At 59.8% G+C, this 20303-nt stretch overlaps 1 protein-coding gene across 1 annotated transcript in view; it reads right to left on the bottom strand.

Moving 5' to 3' along the window:
- Positions 1-20303, bottom strand: part of Galnt9 (polypeptide N-acetylgalactosaminyltransferase 9) — a 51557-nt gene that overhangs the window by 8356 nt on the left and 22898 nt on the right. The window contains exons 3-6 of the mRNA XM_004635843.2: positions 9810-9976; positions 9057-9231; positions 7323-7520; positions 3000-3117 (exon numbers count right to left, since the gene is read on the bottom strand). Of these exons, the coding sequence (XP_004635900.1) occupies positions 3000-3117; positions 7323-7520; positions 9057-9231; positions 9810-9976 (658 nt within the window). The remainder of the gene's footprint in view (positions 1-2999; positions 3118-7322; positions 7521-9056; positions 9232-9809; positions 9977-20303) is intronic.

The raw sequence follows: 20303 nt of genomic DNA, 5'->3' as shown, positions 1-20303 counted from the left end.
ACCCCATCTGCTTGGGGCCGGGAGGGTGGGGGCAGGGGCACGCTGCGCCTGGGGTCTGGGCTTGGCTGCCCCAACCCCTCATCGCTGGGCCACCCTCCTTCGCCCTTCTCTCTCTGTCATCACAGGAAGCTGGGTACAGCCTTTCTTCCCTCCGCTCTGTTCACAGGGACCCCAGCTAGATGCAGCCAGACCACACTCAGGACAGCTGCTTCTCAGGGTCACCGTCCCAGTCTCAGGCAGGCAGAGCTTTGCAGAGCTCCAATTCGTGTGGGGGCACTCAGTCACCCATGAGCTGTTCTGTCACCGAACATGCAGTTATTGGTTTCAGGAGCCAAATTCTAATGGGGGAGGAGACAGATGACAAAATGAATTCATGGGGCTGGAGACCCGCCTCTGTGGGAGACACGGTGGGGCCCACCGGCTATGCAGGGCAGCTGTGCTCCAGGCCAGGGCCAGGGCAGCCCATGCAGGCCGGTGCACTCAGCCCAGGGGCACCTGGCGGGCTCTGCTGGCGAGCTGGCTCCAGCCAGGCTGGGTCAAAGGAGCTGGTTGTCCTAGGGGCCGCGGGTGCTGCTTCCCTTTGACCTGCTCGGCCTGTCTGCCTGGCAGCAGCAGGTCTCCTTTATCTCTGTGGGCACCTGTCCCAGGGCCCCTTTCCCTGAGCTCCCTGCCATCCCACAGGCTGTCTCACCGCAGCTCCTGTCATCTGTCCCTGCAGCATGGGCCGTCGGCCCTGAGGACCCTTGGCCAGAGGCTGGCACCGGGAGGGTCAGTGCCTGCGCCCATAGGGAAGGGCTCGCTTAGGGTAACTCAGGAGAGAGGCGCAGAGGGCCCTGTCCTTCAGCACCACTACGGAAGCCAGTGTTTAAAGGCTTTGCCAGATGAACCCCAATTCTGCTTTTGAAACATAAGCGAGGACGATCGGAAATGGGACACTGCGAGATCTAATACCTCTGCAGATGGTCCTGAGGTGCGTAGGAAGGAGGCTGTGATTTTGTTGAAGTTCAATTTGTGAGATACCTAGGACTCCAGGCTCTGGGAGGATTTATGATATAATACCAGACATATGAAGTGCTTAAGGAAAAAACAAACAAACAAAAAAAAAACCTACCTCACACCAAGTGTCACCTAGAAAAGTTCAAAGGGATTTAATTAGCTACAGGTGCAAATGGGTTTAAGGGCATTTAATCTGCTCACCTGAGCTAATCAGAGTGACAGCGTTGACTGTTCTTGTTTAATTGGATTTGCACCAATAAAACACGACCTTCATATTTAACATAAAGGCTTAGATGGGTTTTGAAAGTTGTGACTTTCATAAACCAAGCATAACATTTTAAAGAGCTAGCCTTAAGAATTCCTGGTTAGAAGCCCCACAGGCAAAACACAAAAGCCAAACAAGCCCATCCCAAGCCCTAAAGCACAAAAGCAGTGTGCACAGAGCCCAGACCAGACCAGCCAGCCTTGAGCCGCGCGCAGCAGGTGCCGAACCTCCAGCTGTGTGCACCGCCAGGCTCGGGGTCTCTCTGCCAGCATCCCAGGGCGTGAGGCCCTGCTGTCCTGCAAACGCAAGGACTGAGGAGTCCCCGGCCTCCAGGGCACTGTGGTGAGTATGATGACCCCCAGGGCTGGGGTGGACCTCGGGCTCAGACCTCGGGCTCCGTGGCATCTGCCAAGGCAGGCTCAGCCTGCACACCTTCACAGAGCAGGGCATGTCGACACACACGAAAACACAGTATGTGCTGTGTGCACACCTGCCGGTGGCAGGGTGGCCTGGGACAAGGATGCAGGGGAGCAGGTTAGGAGGAGCTGTGCAGCCAGCCCAGCAGGACGTGATCTGTTTACATGGGAGACAAGGACACGGACCCACCAAGGGACAGCGTGGGAGATGCAGGGTGGCAGCGGCAGCACAGGGCCAGGACAGGAGCAGCGTCCTTCCCTGGCCCCGGAGCATGGCTTGCCCCAGGACCCAGGGCTTCCTGCTCCTCCAGGCCTGCTCTCAGGTCTCAGGTTGTCGTGGTGGCCTGGAGCCCTATGTAACTTCTGGTGGATATGGCCTTTATCACAGAGGCAGTGGCTCCTGCTTGGAGTCGGAGCCCCCACAAGAGACCCATGCCAGGCAGTGTGTGGAACGTGGGCTCAGGTTGGCCAGTCCTGTGACCACAGCTGTGGACGCAGCACTGAGCCCTGCATTCTGAGCCCTGCACCATCTGGACCCTCCCAACACTGCCGCCTGCCAGCCTGAACCGTGCACTTACTGCTGAGGACGGTGACACTGACGGTGACGGTGAAGGCACCCAGCTGCACTCTGGGCGCTACGGCAGCAGGTCCCCTGAGCACCCGCTGTCTGCACCCACTACACCCAGCTCCCCCTTTAGGCCCGTACTTCCCTGTCCCCCACCCCTTCTGTCCCCAGTCTGTAATCACCACCTTAGAGCCCAGGGGTAGAGGGGCCTTGGCACAGGAGGTGGGTGCCCCCTCCATGGAGCAGAGCCTAGACCTATGCACCAGCCTGCCCTGAGCTCTCTGCCCTGCCCGTCCCCCACTGGGAGTGCCTGCCCACGGCCACACTGCCTGCAGCTCCTTCCTCAGTGTCCCCCCCGCCAGGCCAGATCTCTAGCTTTGCTCCAGGGACTGCGTCCTCCTCCTCCCTGGTGGGCCCGGGAGGCAGGGCCGCCAGCCTCACTCCCACCTGGCCCAGGGCCTGGCATCAGCACCCGGAGCATGCATGTTCGCGATCAACTCCAGGAAGCCTGGCTCCCTGCCAATGGGGTGAGGGTCCCCCAAAGTCGCAAGCCCCACACCAGTTGGTCGGGGCCCCCATACCTCTCTGCCTCCACCTCCCCATCAGGACCGCTGAGGACCAGCCCCTGTTCCCCTCCCTATGGGTGTCAGCTTCCGGAGTCCCTGCCCTAGCCACTCTGGGGGCCGTAGGACTCCCGCTGCGGCCCACGCTGGCCACTAAGTGGCCCCCACAGCCTGGGGCCTGCGCCTGCACTCACCCGCATGCCCAGCTCAATGTTCTCAGCTCCATACACCTCCATGCCAGGGTCCAGCAGGCCGATGTCCCCAAAGTACTCCCGGTCCACCACAAATGAGCAGCCGATCATGGCAGGTGTCCTGGGGCAGAGACAGCTGTGAGTGCCACACAGGTCCCAGGCCTGGCTCCACCCTCCACCCACTCCCATTGTGAGTGGGTGGCTGCATCTCCACCCTCAGCCCTCAGAGCCCGCTCCCCAGCACGGAAGAGTCCAGACCCTCCCAGCGTACTGAAACAGACCACAAAGACCACGTAAGAACTTGAGTGCAGAGGGGGCTCATCCACCAAGCCATGTGGCTCCTCCAGCACTTCCCTCGCAAGAGTCGCCCAAAGGGCTCTTCAGGTCCCTTCCCGCACGCAGTGTGCAGTGGTGTAGGTCGTGCACTGCTCGACTCCCAGATCCTGCCTGCTGTCAGACTTCGAAATTGCAGGCAGGACCTTCAGGTTTGTAGTAGCGGTGTTTGTGCCCACACATTTAGCCCATGCCACCATGCATGGATCGGCTGCTGGGTAGGTCTGTGGGTGCTCCAGGATGCTGTGGCGCAGAGAGCACCCTGGAGTGGGGAACTCATGGCGTGACACACGAGCTCAGCGCACAGCTGGGGCTCCCGCTACACACTACCCAGTTTCGCTTGCTGTGCACACGCGGCCCCCAGGCTACTGACAGCGGACTCTGCCTCAGTTTCCTCCCGCTCTCTAAAATCTGAGGGGGCAGCAAGGTACTCCACTGTCCCCGACCCCAGCCCCAGCACAGCTGAAGGGCCCACTGCCCACATAGGCAACGCTGGGGCTGACCTCGGCTGCCAGTGAATCTTCAATGAAACCAGCAGCAAGAGCGACTCAGCACAGTGCCAGAGGTGACCCAGCCCTGCGATGGCGCCGTGTGCGGCTGGACACGGCAGACTGATTGTGACGGTCACGAGGCGAGCCCTGCGTTCGCGCGGAGATCCAGTCTGCTCTGCTGTCAGATGGTGGCCACAAAGCTTCTGGTAGGACACTTCCGGCAACCTTTGCTAACGCATAGAAGCTTTGGGTTGCTAAGTTACTGGGCTGCCCTCCAGGGCTCTTGCACTTCCTCATCACGGTGGTCCACAGCAGCACCATGGGCTCCACTAGGCCTGTCTCAGAACAGCTCAGAAATCCAAATAAACTGTGTTCATTGGTGTGACAGTCTCGCTGTGGTTACAGAAAGCAGCTGGGCCTGAGTGTCATCTCGGATTTGGGGTGCTGGCCGGGAGGGGCCATCTCACCTCTGGCCGCTCTGCAGTTTTCAGGGTGACGGCAGGACGCAGCAGGGGCTCGTTGCACTCGCCCAAGCCCGACGCTGTCTTGACTCTGACTCAGATCCCTGTTGCCTTCGTAGCATTAAGAGCAGAACAGCCCCATAGATGGGAGGAGAGAAGCACAGCACGGCCGTCCAGCCAGCAGAGACTGCTTAGCCCAAGAGACAGCCGGCCACCAGGGGCCAAGGATGACTGGGAGAAGACGGGTGTGGTGGTGCACGCCTGTAATCCAAGCACTCAGAAGGCTGAGGCAGGAGGATCACTGTGAGATCGAGGTCAGCCTGGGCTACAGAGTGAGACCCTGTCCAAACAAAAAAGATGCTGGGAGGACGCAGCTTGCGGTGGCCACGTTGGGGCCCTTACCAGCCACGTCTGATGCCACTGATGAAGCACTGTTCCGAGCTGTCCAGTTGAGTGAGGTTTCAGTTTGAACTGTGTTGTAGGTGGAAGTGACGAAGACCTCAAGTGGGGATCCCACATCCTCTGGACCATTCTCTGCTGACACCCCGCAGCGGAGGGGCAGGCGAGCCTGCAGTGGTCGCTGGCTGGTGTCTCCACCCGTGCAGACATCCGCATGCATGTGCGAGTGAGGACGCCCCGCGACTCTGACACTCCATGTGAGGATGTGATGGCTGACAAGACTTCCACACTAACACCTTCTGATCCTGCCTTGGAGTGAGGACATGTGTCTGGCGGGATTCCGCCTGTGCCCTGACCCTCAGCTCGCAGAGGCAATGACTCACAGGTCTGCCTGTCACTCCTCATCCTGAGTGAGAGAACGTGATGCCTGGCCGGCCTGCCCGTGGCTCTGATCCTCAGTGTGATGTGATCATGTCTGACAGCGTGCTCCCCTTTCTCCAGAAGTTGGGAGAAGCCAGGAATGTGGGTAGTCTGTGAAAAACTACAAGCAGGGCACAGCGCCAGCTCAAGAGAGCTCTGTGAGAGCCGCAACCACCCGCAGTGCCATCAGGGCCGAATCACCCCAGCCCTTGAGCTCACAGCTTGCCACGGATGGCCTGGAACGCTGCACGTGGAAGGAACTTGGGGCTTAATGTCTACCTGCTGGATTTTGGACTTGCTTTGGTCCCACTCCTTTGTTTCCCCATTTGTAACTTTTGGAGTGGAAGTGTTTATCCTGTGCTATTACATATTGGAAATGTTTAACTTCTTTTTCGCCTGCGCAGGGTCATGCAGTAAGAGTTTGTTTAAATCTCAGAGGAGACTTTGGACGTGGACTTCTCAGCAGTGCTGGAACTGTTAGGATTGTGGCAACTCTTGATGGACTAGGTGCCCTTCGCATTGACGGATGTGTGAGAGTCTTTGGGGGCCAGGGATGGAATACAGTGTGTGTCTGGTTGTCTCTCCAAAGCCTCATGCAGTTGTAAGTGGGCTTTTCGGACAAGGGCGATCTTCAGTGTGCGGTGCTGGGGTTGACTCAAGGTGTGGTCGTAGGCTAGGAAGCCTGGATGGGACGTGGCAGGCTCGTTGCTTGAGGCTCCCTTGCTTTTGCTGCCCTCTACCTGCTGTGGGCTTTCTCCTCTGACGCCCCTCCGCCATGCGACCCCTCCTTGGGGCCAGCCAGCTGCGACTGGAAACCTTTACAAAACACGAGCTGGAATAACCCGTCCTTCTTTGACTTCAGGTGTTGGACACTGTCTCAGTGGCAAGAAAGCACGCAGACAGGCGGGGCGTCCGATAGGTGTCCCTGCTGCGGGCTCTCGAGCAGGCAGTGTGCAGCAGCGCAGCCCCGCCATCGGCAGTGAGGAAGGCAGCGGTCGCCTACCTGGCGCACGGCACCCAGCTGTATCCCTGGCAAGTGGCAGGGTGGTTCCAGTGGTCCTGTCATCTTCACGGCCCTCACTCTCAGGTGCTCAGCCCCTGAACAGTGTTGCCCGGGCCCAGGGTCAAAGCCTCGGTGTGCTCATGTATTTTCAGTTGTTCTGTAGATCCCCAGCATTTGCCTGGACGGTCATTCATGAACTTTCTCTAACTCTCCAGGGTAATCTGGACTCTGACACAGTGCCCTTTTATTCAGCTCCCCCAGGCCCACGCGGCTCTCTGCTCCATACTCCCCACCTCGGTACTGTCTAAGCGTCTCTTTCCTCCTCGTCCTGGGCGTGCGGGGCTTGGCCACGAAAGCCTCTGTCCCGCCTGGCCACTGTGTGCCCCTCCCGAGTGGGCTGGCTGTGCGCGCCCTGCGTCCTGTGCCACCTCTGCGTGGCTTCCTGTGCTCTCAAGGGCTGCCGGCCTGGAGCTCCATGGCTCTCGGTGCTGCTCCGGGGCTGCGTTCGGCACTGCTGTGCACCAGACCCCAGAAGGCTTGCGGTCCCGCCCAGGCCTCTGCGCTGGACCCAAGGGAGGTGCTGCCTTTGGGCCCTGAGTCCACTGACTTCTTAAATGCCACCCACAAGGTGGGGACTTTCAAGTGCATCAAAGGAGGAAAGTGACCCAAGACCTTGCTCCTTGCTCAGGGAGGAGCCCAGGCAGGTTCCTACCTATGGTGCCCTCGTGGGCTTGGCTGGGCAGCAGGGCCCAGCTCTGGGCTCCCAGGGCTTCGGGACTCCACCCCGCCTCTCTGGTCACCCACAGAGGCAGATGTGCCAGGCCCCTTGAGGGCTCCCACAGGACAGAAGGTCTCAGTGCTCTGGGCAGCTGTGGCTAGGGCACTCAGTGGCCTATGATGGGACAGGACGGGCCGGCCGACGCAGCCTGGGGAGACCCAGCTGGGGGCTTGGTGTCAGCGTGCTCATCTCCAGGGACCCACAAATTCTGAGGTAAGGCTCCAGGGGCCGCCTGGAGAGATAACTCCGCGTCCAGGAAAGACACTCAGGAGGCACCCTACGAGAGCAGCCTTGCGCTCCCACAACCTGCACTCAGCATTTTAGGTCAAAGGAATTGGTGGAAAATGCTCGGTGCCAAAGCCCGTGCCCATCACTGCTGGCCCGGTGGCCGCATCTCCTTTGCCGCTGTCCCGGTCCCTGCCACCCCAGCGCCCTCCTCACCTGATGGGCGCGGCCTCGTCGCCGCGGTCCAGCCAGTCCTGTGGCGGGATGATGTACATGCACCACAGGCCCCAGTTGTAGCCATGCGCCGCGCTGGCGTACTGCTGCACCTCGAACGTGCTGTACTTGATGTTGTCGATGGCCGGCAGGACCACGCGCCGCCGGTCCTCGTGGATCCTCGCCAGGACGGGCTCAGCCCTGCAGGTCGTGAGGCAGGGGCCCAGGGCCCCAGCTGAGCGCAGCCACGCAGCCTGACCCGGTCCCCTCCCCTTCCCCACCTCTGCAAGGCCCACACTTTGCAAGCCCTGGCTGAAAGCCTGTCTGCACGACGCTCTGCCCTCACACTTGGGGATACGTTTGTGAACTGAGATAAAAATCCCCTCCTCAGGGAGCTATCGCACGCTGGACAGGGCTGCGGAGCACTGTGTGCAGTGCACAACCTGCACAACAGGCCCGGCTGAGCGGGGGTGAGCGGGGGTGAGTGCTGTGGGGAACAGAGGGCCACGCAGGGCACCCGGGCATCCAGGGTGGGCTGTGCTGGTCCTGGGATGAGGTTGTGGGGGGCTGGACATAGGGACCAGTGTGCTGAGTGCCTCAGAGGGCACAGCAGAGGGACGACCCCACAGGACTCCTGAGGCGCCGGCGGGGCCCCATGGCATGGTGCCCACAAGGCCTGCTGAGCTGCTGGGCCAGCAGGGAGGGTGCATCCAGGCACACCCCTGTGCTCCGCCAGGAGGACGGATTAACCGCCACCCAGCAGGGGCTGCTAGCCAGGATGGGCAGCGCTGCGCCTGCGACACTGGCTCAGTCACCCTTTGCCAGAGCAGACAAGGCTTGGAGTGCATGCCAGGCCTCCATGAACTGATGGCACATTTGAGGGGTGCAGAGGCTGTGGGGCCCTGTTGTGCTGTTCTGTGCAGTGTGCGACTCAAGCACTGTGGGTGACCCTGGGGGGCAGACGGTGACGCACAGTTAGTTGTTGATGCAGTATGTTAGGACGTGGCAGCCACAGAAAAGCAGAGCCCCTGGCAGCGTGCAGGAGGAGGGAGAAGTGGGGGTGGTTGGGCACTCAGCAGAGGGAATCTGAGTCTGCCAGAGGCCTGCTGGGCAGGCCCAGCCCTCCGAGCAGTGGGGCCACAGTGACTGAGAGCCCAGGACTGTGTGAAGTGGGTGTGGCGGAGGATGGGCTGATGGGCCAAGGACCCCAAGCAGGGCCACTGGAAGGATGTCCCCACACAAGCCAGCACCCAGGGCCCCACCACCACTGGGAGATGGCGCCCGTCCTGCGCAGAGATGATGGCCTTGCGCTCTATGCCCGGGACAGCACCACAGGCGGCCCTCAGCCTCAAAGACATGTTGGGAGCAGCAGAGCCTGTGCATCAGCTTCTCCGCAGTGGCAGGATGTCCGCTCACCTAAGCTGGGCCCTGGGCAGCAGGAGCTGACACAGCCTGAGTGGCAGGAGGGGCAGGAGGGGGGCCTGGGGAGCCCCCAACTTCCCATCCTGGTCTTGCTGCTGGGTGACCCAGGTGGTCAGCCACACACCCTCCCCTCTCTCCTATTTGGGCAGTGACGGGGACTCTGGACCCAGAGTTTCCCCCGAGTGTGGAGCTGCACCCTGTCCTGGTGACTCCTGGGGCCAGGCAACACTGGGGACTGTATGACTCGTAACCTGCACCTCCGCCACACCTTTGTCCCCGACCTGGTGCCCACAGGGGTCACTGAATTCCCCTCACCAGCCGGTGTTGAACTCCACGTGAGCATCGAAGAAACCCACGACAGGTGCAGTGGCCGCCTTCCAGCCCTGCAGCCGGGCACGGATCAGGCCCTCCCGCCGGCTGTTGCGCACAACCTTGACCAGCCCTGGGTACCGCCTGTGCACGTACTGGTCCAGGCTGAACTTGAGGTCCACTGCGGAGACAGGAACCGGAGGTCAGTACTTCTGGAATGTTCCCCAAGGACATGATTCTGTTTTCAGGGGACAGAGCCTGGCCGTGGGAGCCACTGTGGCAGAGGGAGAGGGACAGTAAAAAGACAGCCACACAGATGGGGCAGGACGGGGATCTGGGGCCTGGAGGGGACCATGTCCCACAGGGAGCAGTGAGCAGGATGGAAGTACTCTGACCCCGCCACTTGCTGGCTGTGCCCGATGACCTCACACCAGGTGGCCAGCACCACGTCTGAGTGCGTCTGAGTGCGCCAGGGCCAAGAGCCCTCGCAGGCGGAAGCAGGGGCGTGGGGCGGGGAGGGGCCAGGATGGGTTGGTGCTTAAGGGGACAGCGTCTCGGGGTGGGTGCTTGTCAGGTTTGGTGTTGACAGCTATGTAGCAAGCAAGGCCTCAAGACACTTACAGTGCTGTCCTTGTTTGTGTGTATTTGAAAGGAGCATGCACATCCACATGGCATGGCGAGGGGGAGCCGCAATGGCTCTGCACAGTGACGACTGACTGTCTTTAGGAGGCTAAGCGCCCGCTGTGTCCTCCTGCTTACCGTTGTCACTGTTGTCGTCCACCAGGATAACCTCCTTGAGCAGCCGCGAGGGTGTGTGGTTGACCACGCTGTGCACCGAGCGCAGGATGACTGATAGGGCCTCGTTGACGAAGATGAAGACCACGGAGAGCTGTGGGAGGTCCTCAGCGTAGGCCATCTGTCGGCACCTGCAGGGGTACGAGCAGTCTGCAAGGTCCTGGGGCCACCAGGAGGGTCTGAGCACCAAGCAGATGCAACCTGTGTGACCACAGCGCCCGGAGCCTCAAGACCTTGGGAGGCTGGAGCCCTGTGGTGGCCTTGCCACCTGGACTGTGCCCCGGGTGGCAGAAGACCCCAGGAGTGGCAAGGTGTAGGTAGGAAAAGCCGTGAGGCCTCCGCTGACCCAAGCACCAGACGGGGGGAGCTGGGACGTAGGACTGCAAGGCCACACGCGGGACCCGGGGCGCAAGCGTGTTTGGTGACTAAGGCTGCGATGGAGTCACAAGGCAGCAGTGGGGAATCAAGCAGCCTGGGCCACAGGCGAAAGTGAAGTTTCGGGTAGAGGATGAAACAGCGCAAGGGACTAGCTGGGTAGACGAGACTGCTGGGGTCACCGGAGGAAACAGAGGGCCCTAGAGCCAGCAGAGCTATTCGGCCGTGTCAGGCACACAACACTGCTCACAACAGGCACAGCAGGGTGAGTTACAAGGGCTGAAATCCTCCTGAATGGAGATGCACACCAGGTAAGCCCTGTCCCCCAGCGCGGAAGCAGGCACAGGGCAGGCACCCCGGGTACCGGTTCTGAGGGAGACAGAGCACTCCGCGCCCAGCCCCAGAGGGGCTGACAGGTCAGGTCAGCAACACAGGCCGAGTCCTGCAGGGAACCAGGAGCCAGGTGCCGAGGGGGCAGAGCTAGAGAAGCCCACTGCTGGGGCAGCCCAGCCTCCTGGCCAGGGAGCCGCAGGTCACCTGCAGAAAGCCACTGCAACTGCAAAACAGGGCGGCGCTGACTAGGGACACCCCTCATCCATCCATCCTGCAGCCCCGTTTCCAAGGACACACTGAGGTCTGGGGGCCCTAAGGAGTCACCGGAGAACAGGCCTGCTCGGGGAGGCAGGCATCCAAGTCCGTGCACTGTGCGTGCACTCCGTGTGCACAGCACCCGCTGCCCGGGTGCACCGCGCACCTCCTGCGAAGAGGGCACCCTCCCTGGAGCCGTGTTCGAAGGCCTCCGGCCCAGGTCAGGAGACCGACCCCCGCGGCAGCCCCCAGCAAGGTCACGGTGGGAGCCACCAGCACGGCTGCGAAGGGACCGCTGCCTTCCACCGCTGTCGCACTGGTGAGCGGGCAGGTGCCCAGCCAGGGAGGTTCCACTACCAGCAAAGCGCTTTTGGGCAAGAGGGCTCCACTCCACCCTCGGAGGACACAGTCGGGAGCAGTTTTCATGAATTTGCAGCAGCACATGTACCACAGAGAGAAGCCGAGACAGGAAGTGCGTCCTCCAAGGACAGCAGGGCCGCTGCGTCCCTGTGTCACCTGGCTGGTGGCCTCCGTCTCCTGTTGCCCATCATCCTGTGTCCCTCACCTGCACCTACGGGGTCTCTTGCAGCCAGCCATGCATGTGTGGAAGACACACACACAGATGCCAGGTGCAGGACGGTGCCATGAGGCGTTCACGCTCCCTGTGTCCTCACGCAGCCTTGCCGTCACCAACAGCAACACCGAGTCGAGGCTGGCAGCGGAGACAGCCGGCTGTGTTTGGGGCAGCTGTAGACCCACAGCTCCCCTCCTCCTAGGTTAGCAGGCCAAGGCCCAGTGGGCCTGGCCACTGGGCGCAGGGCTGCTTCTGAGAGCTGTGTCCCAGCTCTGGGGCAGGTAGGGGGCTTTCTCTCTGATAGGTTCTGGCCCTAGTATGAATTGCTGAATTATTGTCGTGGTCATCTAACATGGCTGAAGCCCTAGAACAACAGCTTATCTTCCCAGAGACTTCCTCCTCCTCCTCTTCCTCCTCCTCCTCCCCCAACCCAGTCCTGGATAAAATTTCATTTTACCCGTCCCTGTGCCAAAAGGGAGACCCCAGTCAGCTCCTCAGGGGCCATTAAACCTGCCCCTCAAAGTACGCTTCTGGCAAAAGTCTATAAAGTCTCAGCCCCCCACTGTCTCAGATCAGAGGATCCCCCCAACTCCCTGGGATTCTCTCAGTGTCTTTAGGGTCAATAAAGTCCTCTTTTATCTTTCCTAGCTCTTTACCATTGCCTCCCAAAAAGCCTGACACTCTACCCCTGGGGCCTCAGGCTCAGCCCAGCTAGGAACTGCAGGGAACCCCCCTTCCTCCACAGGGCTCCTGTTCTCCATCCCAACCCCCAGGAAACTCTCCTCTCCCAGGCACCAACACATGCACCCCACAGGCTCCGGCCTGCTCCTGGCCCAGGGAAAGGCAGGAGACGCCCAGAAATTAGCAGGGAGGCAGACGCTTCCAGAACTGTCCATAGTTTGCAAGCAGAAGCCTGGGGTGGTGGGGTGGGTGATGGCCAAGCCAGACTTGACTGACATGAGCAGAAAGAAGGTTTGCGGACCCATCTCCCGGGGCCAGCGTGGCCAGTGGCCTAAACAGTGTCACAAGCCTGGCTGGTGCTTTTCTCTGGCTTGGTGTAGCCACAGCTGAGTCTGTGCTCAGAGCTAGAGGGTGGCTTCTGGTAGACCTACACCTGGCAGGTTACAGTCCAGGGAGGGGAAGCTGGGTAGCTTTCCCAGGACATTAGCATTGCTGTATCTCTGGGCTCTGATTGGACAAGGCACCCGTCCCCAGCCAATCACCACAGTTGGAGAAAACAAAGGGCTCTGATTGGCTCATGCTTAGAGGGCATATATTTGATTCCTGAAGTTGGGTGAGGGTGGGGAGGTTTGGTTCCTGAGAAGCCACTCATAAAGGCAAGTGGACATCAGTTGCCAGGAGAGAGTAGATGTCCACGGCAAGAGGTGAGGCGTCGTGACACAAGCATGCAGGCCGTCCTAGGCCTGCGTCTTCACGGGGCTCATGCTGGGTGCACTGTGGGCCCCCAAAGACTGTGGACTGCTGAAAATAATGACTTCCTCACAGACAGACAGACAGACAGACAGCAATCTCTAAGAGGAGAGACACCAGAGCACCCTCCTCTACCAGGCTGAACCCAGACCACAGAAAAGAGGAAGGCGCCAAAGACTCCCTCACATGGCTCCAGCCCCTCCAGTGAGGAGACAAACGGCCAGCAAGTGTTGAAAAGAGCCTCAACAGCTCTGCCCGCAGGGAGGCACAGGCCCAACGCAGAGTTCCACACTGCTCTCGTTGGGGACGCCGAAGACCAACGCCCAGCCACGCTGCTGATGGCCACCAGCCACACCCAGGCTGTGTGGATGACAGTGGGCAGGGCTCGTAGACAGCCTGCCGCCCACAGGCTTCACGTGAGCCCGGCGGGGAAGGGGCTCTGGGCTGGACTTGCCCCCTGCACCGTCTTGCTGGTGGTCCCCGCCTCACCCAGGGCCTGTTCACCTCTGACCCTGGTGAGACGCATGTCAAGCTCCAGAGCTCCACAAACTAAGGGCCAGGCCTGTAAAACATACAACAATCGTGCCTTGGGAAAGGAATGAAAGGAGTTCTTGCGCGTGCCAAGGCCCCTAGACGGTAAGCAGACACTCTGAAATGACGCCCAAGATTTGGAGGCAGATTATTTATGTCAATGGGCGCTGTTCAGGATTATTCCCAAAATATCAGGCCCTAGTCTCTGGTGGTCTGTGGCTTCTATGGGATAGGCAGGAAGTACAGAGGCAGCGTGGCTCTTCCACTGGGGATCAGTTTATACAATGTGCATCACAGTGACCAGCCAGCAGGCCCCACGTCCTTCAGAGTGGGCCGCAGCTGAGTCCCGCTTCCCCCAAGGCCCTGGGGCCTGGGGTGTCTCTGTGGGGACCAAGGTGAGCAAACAGAAAAATGTTTTAGGGGACGCCTAACAGTGAAACACCCGCCAATTAAAGGAGAAAGGAACAAGGGCCAGTGAGACAGCTCAGTGGACTAAGCGCCTGCTTTGGCAAGGGAAGGACAGGGGTTCTAGTCCCGTCCTACGTGCTGCGCCAGTCCTGCCCCCGCGCGCACTGAGCCTGTGAGCAAGTCTAGGCCCGGTGACCCATGCCTGTAATCCCAGTGCTAGGGAGGCTGAGGTGGGTTCTCTTCACCTAAGCACACTGGAAATGTTCTCAAATTCTCTAAAGAGCAAACTTGTTGAGAAGAATTTCCTGTGATTTCTTTGGGGCTGGAGAGATGGCTCAGTGGTCTAGGGCACCTACTTGAAACAAGCTTGGCAAAGCACAGGGACCGCGGTTCGATCCCCAGCACCACATGCCAGCCAGCCCCGCCCCCTGGTGGGCTGAGCTGGCCATACACACACACAATAAATAAAAAAAATGTAATAAATAAAAAATAAATACATATTATAAAAAAAAAAGAATGATTTCTTTGAACAAAGCTACAGTGGGAAGTTTTTATGACCCTGAGAAATTCCCAAGATTTCTCTTTTCACGTTGGCGGCTTCACGGTCTGTGTTAAAGGGCTTCTGGTCACCCTCGGTACTCACAGACACCTGCGCCAGGGTCAGGGACACTGAGAAGCCGTCTGAAGCCGTGCGTCGGCTCTGAGGCGCACGGCAGGAAGTGGAGAGGCAGGAGGAAGCTGTGTCCAGGACCCTCCATGTCCACAGCACCCCAGAGGGTGGTAGGAAATGTCCCCATGCTGGCTTGGGCCACCCAAGTTCTGAATTCCATTAGGGAAGAGGAAGGGGAAAGGAGAAGGGGAAACCACTGGCTTTTAGGAGAGGCAAACACACCAGAACAGTGACACACAGTCCACAGGGCCACGGAGGGAGACAGGGGCCTGTCACTTCGGCCGCCCATCCTGCAGGGTGTCCCACGAGCAGTGCCCAGCCAGGGGATCCCCGCACCCCCTCCTTCTGACACCCCTCTTGGTTCTGTCCTATGATACCAGTTAGCATCCTTTTAACAATCACTCATTGCAAACACCTATAGTTCACGAGTTGTTTAAATTAGAAATAGTACAATATTTGTTGCTTATTTTTTGTCCTGTACCACCTTGCATTTAAAAAACCCTGTTATATATAACACCAGGCCCTTCTAGGTTTAACAAACTGTGTTAAGTGTTGAGCAGACAGAAAGGATGTTTATCAGATGCGGAAGTACGGCGATTAGAGGCCCGATGGGGGTCTGTGCCTAGCAGCATCCCGAAACAAGCAAAACCAAGGAGCCGGGAGGTGGCTCAGTGGAATAAGCGCTTCCCTGGCAAGCGCAAGGGCCTGAGTTCAACCCTCTGTTCTGCCAAAAAAAGAAGACAAAGCAAAACCACCCAGTGCCCCTGGCGCCCCCCTCTGGGGCCCCTCTTCCAAGTGCTCCTGCCTCCTGCTCCATTGTCACTGGGGGATGCAAGCAGAGGCCTCCTCTCTGCAGCCCTCAGCTCCCAGCCCCAAGTTCCAAGGTCCCTGCATGTGGCTGGTATTGTGCTACATCTGTGCCGAATCCATCATGTGACCACAGCACATGGAGCACACATGGCACAGTGGCCCTGGAATGTCTCAGTGTGAGGGAACCTGCAGGCTCTGCTCTGGGCTTAAATGGCACCATTTCTGTTGGGCAGAAAATAAACCAACTTTATGGCATACGGAAGGAATCAGCTCAGCAAGTTCTGGACCTGGAGCCACCTGACACAGATGGGTCAGGCATAGGCAGGTGGTCACAGCCAGGTGTGGACAATGGGGGCTTGTGGAGGGCTCCTGAGTGCCCTTAATTCCGGGGGAGGGTGGAGGAGATGGGTGGGACATGGCTAAGGCCAGTCAATGGGCGCTATGATCCTCCACCATATAGTGAGGGTGTTCATTTGAAGGGGCAGCAACGAGGGCACCCACTCCCCTGTGGAGTGGCATGCCCCGCCCGAGGGTCCTGGGGTGCTGAGCACTGTGGCTACCGCATCTCGCAGCAGAGGCCCAGAAAATGGAAACCGTCTTTGCAGTGGGGGTCCACAGGGCACTGTAGGCTGCAGCAAAGTCACGAGGAAAGGCCACATGAGCACCGCAGCTGGTGCCTGGTTTTCCAGGGCGTGCCACACATGCGGGGTGCATGTCACAGCCACCAAGCACGCAGCGACAGCAGGCTATGCATGCAGCCCTACTCCATCTCCTCTTCCTTTCCCACGCTCCCTCTACCCCAGGACCCTCACAAGGCCTAGGTTACTAAGTCATGCACTGCAAGAGCTGGGCAAGCCGGGAGACCTCTGATGGCCCTGGCTCGTGCCCCACTGGAGTCCCTGGCCACCGCGGGGGAACAAAGCTGTGAGGCTCCAGGCCGGGCCAGGGCTGGGCCTCAGACGCCCTTGTCCAGTGTTTGCCTCCGGAGCCCCAGGCCTCCCAGGCCACCCATGCTCTGGAGGACCCATTCTGTGAGCCCTGGAGGAGGCCGCCATCCACACCACTGCAGGTGACAACACCCCGGAAGCCCAGCCCTGCTGTTGGCCCCGCCGAGTGTCTCCACAGTGTCCCCCAGGCAGGGCAGCACAAGCAGAAAAGTGGGGCCACAGAGGCACAGATGCCATCCCTGGAGGCGCTCCCTCCCAAAACCAGGTCCTCTGCCCCACATGCCGATCCAGCTGCCCCCGGCCCTGTGCTGGTGTGGAGGGCTGGGGTGTAGGCCCAGGATGGTGGCTAGTGCAGAGACAGCTTTGCCTGGACCTCCTCACCCAGCTCAGGACCCAGCGGGGCAGGCTGGCTGCGACACCAGCGGAGACTCACAGCGGCCTCTGTGCCTGAGCGTGAAGCGAGGCCAGAGGACCGAAGCAGTGCCACATCAGGAAGCTGAAGAGCAGGAAGTCACCTTGGAAAAGATGGGGCTTCCGGGGACAGGACTAGAGATGTCTCTGCTTCGGGCGCTGGCCCTTGGGAAGTCTCTTGTAGTGTGCGACCCACTCCCCCCACGTGGAACATGGTGTGGCACAGAACCTCACCTCCCTGCCACGAGGATGGCACCCTTGAGACCCGGGTCCTCCCAGGCTGGGTCCACGCCCCCCCGTGGCTAGCAGGAAACCTCCGAGACTGTGCACGCATGTGCTCACAGGCGTCTGTGACACCCGCCAGTGCAGGCATATGAGCACACGACACACATACATGCACATGTGCATACCATAGCCCCTCGTGGAGCTCTGCAAGGCACTTGAGTCCACACATGGGGGCAGAAGCTCGGCGGCGGGGCTGCAGGACACCACCCCAGACCACACGGGGACAGACCACCCTCACCCCTTTGTGGCACACACAGGTCAGTGATGATACACACACAGGTGACATCACACCTGCCCTGCAGCCACCAGCAGAGGTGGGGACTGTGAAGCCAGGATAGCAGCCCCAGCAGGGACCACTGAGGCACAGACATCAGGCGGGAGGGCCTGGCTGCTCATGGGGAGCTCCGCCGCAGGTCCTCAGATGAGATGAGACAGCAGGTGCCTGCCTGTGCCCCTGCCGTGCAGCGTGGGGCCAGGCAGGACACCCCTGGTTCTCTGGGGTCTCAGTTACTTTCTGGGTCACCAGGGCACAGTGCCTGACTAATCCAGGCCTGCCAGCTCCAGATATGCAGCACATGGCAGAAGGTTCTGGTGGAACAGAGCTGCCCACACGGGGGTCGCCAGGAGCGGAGAGAGGAGGGAACCACAAGGGAGAAACCTCGGGCCACGTCCCAGGTGCCACTCATCAGGCCACATTCCAGCAGCAAACACGGGAGGCTTTAGGGGACACCTTGAGCTAAGCCACAATGCTGTCCTTGTCCTACAGACATGGACTTGAAACCTGCTTCTAACCTGGAGTGACTGCATGCTTGATGGCCACACTGCTGCAGTAGACAATGTGCCCACATGGCGTGTCTGCCCACCGGTAGCCCGTGTCACCAAGCAGGAACGCAAGTGGCTTCTCAGAAAGGTCACTTGTTTCTGTGATGTTTTGATTTGGATCTGCTGGCTCCTGTGCATCATCCGTGGGCTGGTCTTAACAGTCAGGGTCTACACAGCGGGAGCTGTGGTGCAATTAAAGTCACTGCTAATTAGAAAAGCAGTCCACCCTAGACAGGGAGATCCATGATGGATCTGAGGGGAAACATCTGAGAACTTCCTGTGACACTGCCCACACATGCACGCCCGCATGCACACGTGCACAGCCTCTGTGGCGCCGTCAGCCCATCAGTGGCCTCAGAGAGCCAAGCTGTGAGGGAGTCAGGGCCTAGAAGCTGCACATCAGCCAGCAAGCTCTGGCCTCGAGCACTCATGTGGCCATGCAGACATGGGGCAGGGGCCATCAGAGCTAAGCTCAGCCGGGTGGACTCAGTGGGGCTGCGGCACCTGCCAGTGAGTTCAGATCCCCGCAGCCCAGGCACCCTCAACAGGGCCCAGTTATGCCTGCCACACAGCCACCCACCAGCCCGTGGCTTTATATAGCGGCCACTGTTTTATTGCTGTTGTGAATCTTGGGGCCCAGGAATTTGGGGACCTCTTCAGGTGAGGTGGCTGGGGTCAGATGGGGACAGAACAGAACTGCAGAGGCTGAGCTGCTGGGGATCAGCGTCTCCCTGGGAGGCCTGAGTCCGCATAATGGGCTCTCACGTGGCCCCCTGTGGCTTCCTCCCACGTGGCAGTTTCAGGACCTGGGTGTGGACTGCACTGGTGGAGCAGGTAGGTGCCCAGGGACACAGGCACACCCTCCTGGTGGACTGGAGGACTCTTGGACCAAGAACTGTGGTCTGTCTCTGGAAAATCTGTCCTGCCACCCAGGATGGAGAGAGTACAGAACAGAGGCGACAGACCTCACAGCTGCCAGCTTCTGAACAAAGGCCTTGGAGCCGTGGCCCTGCCCACGGCTGCACAGGAGCACTGTGGCGACAGCCATGGGCCCAGAACCTGGGAGCTCGCCACCTGGCCCTTTCCAGGACGCCTCCTGGAACAGCTTCCAGGCCCAGTGGTTCAGGGAGACAGAGGCGGACCCGCAGCCAGCGAGTAGTGAGGACCGCTGGTGTAGCTCCCTGGTCCCTGCGGCCACAGCCTGGGTTCCTGCTGGGCACCACTTCCCGGGGGCTGAGCTGACCCAGAGCCCCCATTCCCAGAGCCCCTCAGTGCCGCGTGGCTCCCTGACTCCAGCATCTGCTCCTCCCACGGGGTGGAGAGACGACTTCTGGGAGCTTTCTTCAAGTTGCTTAGAACGGACACAGGTTAAAGCTTATGCACAACTTGGTCATTTCTGGAGGTTTCCATTTAGTATTTTCCAGCTGCAGGTGACAAAACCTTGAGAAGCAAAATCACAGGCAGGGGTTACTGCACCCCTGATGGCTGGTACCTCCCTGGGGTTCTGCAGCAGCACCGTGGACAGCCAGCCAGTGTGTTGTGCTGGCACTTGGGCCACTGGTCTGCCACACCTGCCGGGTGGCTGGTGTTCCACCATCGCCAGTCAGAAGAGGCCTCTCGAACAGGACAGGCAAGCATGGTCCTTCGCAGGAGCTGGTAGGGGCCCCTCCTCTTCACCAGCCACTTGGGTGGATACCACAGACGGCCAGAGCAGCTCTGCTGGTGGCTCCAGGCTTGCTCGCCGGTGCCCGTGGCCCTCGGGGGCTCTGTGGGCCCAGAGCCTTCAGCCCACAGTGAGAGCTCTGTCTGGGCCAGAGGCCACGGCTGCTTCTGCCACTCTCTGCCGCCGCCGAAGGATGTCACTAGTCAATGTGGGCTTGCGCCCCTCACCACGGCCACTTACTGCCCCTGCGGAACGCTGCTGCTGGGTCACACGGGTCCTGCTAGTTACTGCCACTGCTGGCCACTGCTGTGTCTCAGTGCCAGCTCTGCTGTTGGTCTCCAAAGTCCTCAGCCCCTACTTCATACTGCTTTTTTTTAAAAAAAAATTATTCATTTATTTGTTTATTTATTTGATACATGGTCTTGTGCAGCTTGGACTTGTAGTGCTCCTCTCGTCTCAGCCTGCCCAGTGCTGGGATTATGGGTGTGTGCCGCCACACCCGGTTTGGGGGCCCCCATGGCATGCTGGGGCTCCAGGGCCGGCATGGCATGCAGTGTCAGGGACTGAAGGTGGGGCCAGGTTTACAGGACACCACAGGGAGGCCTCACTTATGCAGGACCTGTGTGCGCCACAGCACGGGGGACAGAGCTTGGTACAGCAGCAGGAGCTCAGCTCGCCTAGGAAGAGAGGAGGGCTGCTTGTACAGCACCTGCAGGCTTCTGACCTGCCCAAATGCAAGCCTGTGACTGGCCCAGATTTGAGCCCCTTGATTGAGCAAAACTGGTCCAGAGTCAAGCCTTCCGAGTTGAGCTTACTAACAGGTCCAGATTCAAAGCTACTGCCTGGTTAGAACGGAAGCCAGCTATAGTCAGAACAAACACTTCCTAAAGCCGGCGCAGGCATCCAGGCTGCCTGTGGCCACAGTGTGAGGGAAAATCAGGAG

Source organism: Octodon degus, unplaced genomic scaffold (genome assembly GCF_000260255.1).
Source record: "Octodon degus isolate 3935 unplaced genomic scaffold, OctDeg1.0 scaffold00076, whole genome shotgun sequence".
NCBI lineage: Eukaryota > Metazoa > Chordata > Mammalia > Rodentia > Octodontidae > Octodon > Octodon degus.
This window is presented reverse-complemented; position numbering and strand designations above follow the sequence as displayed.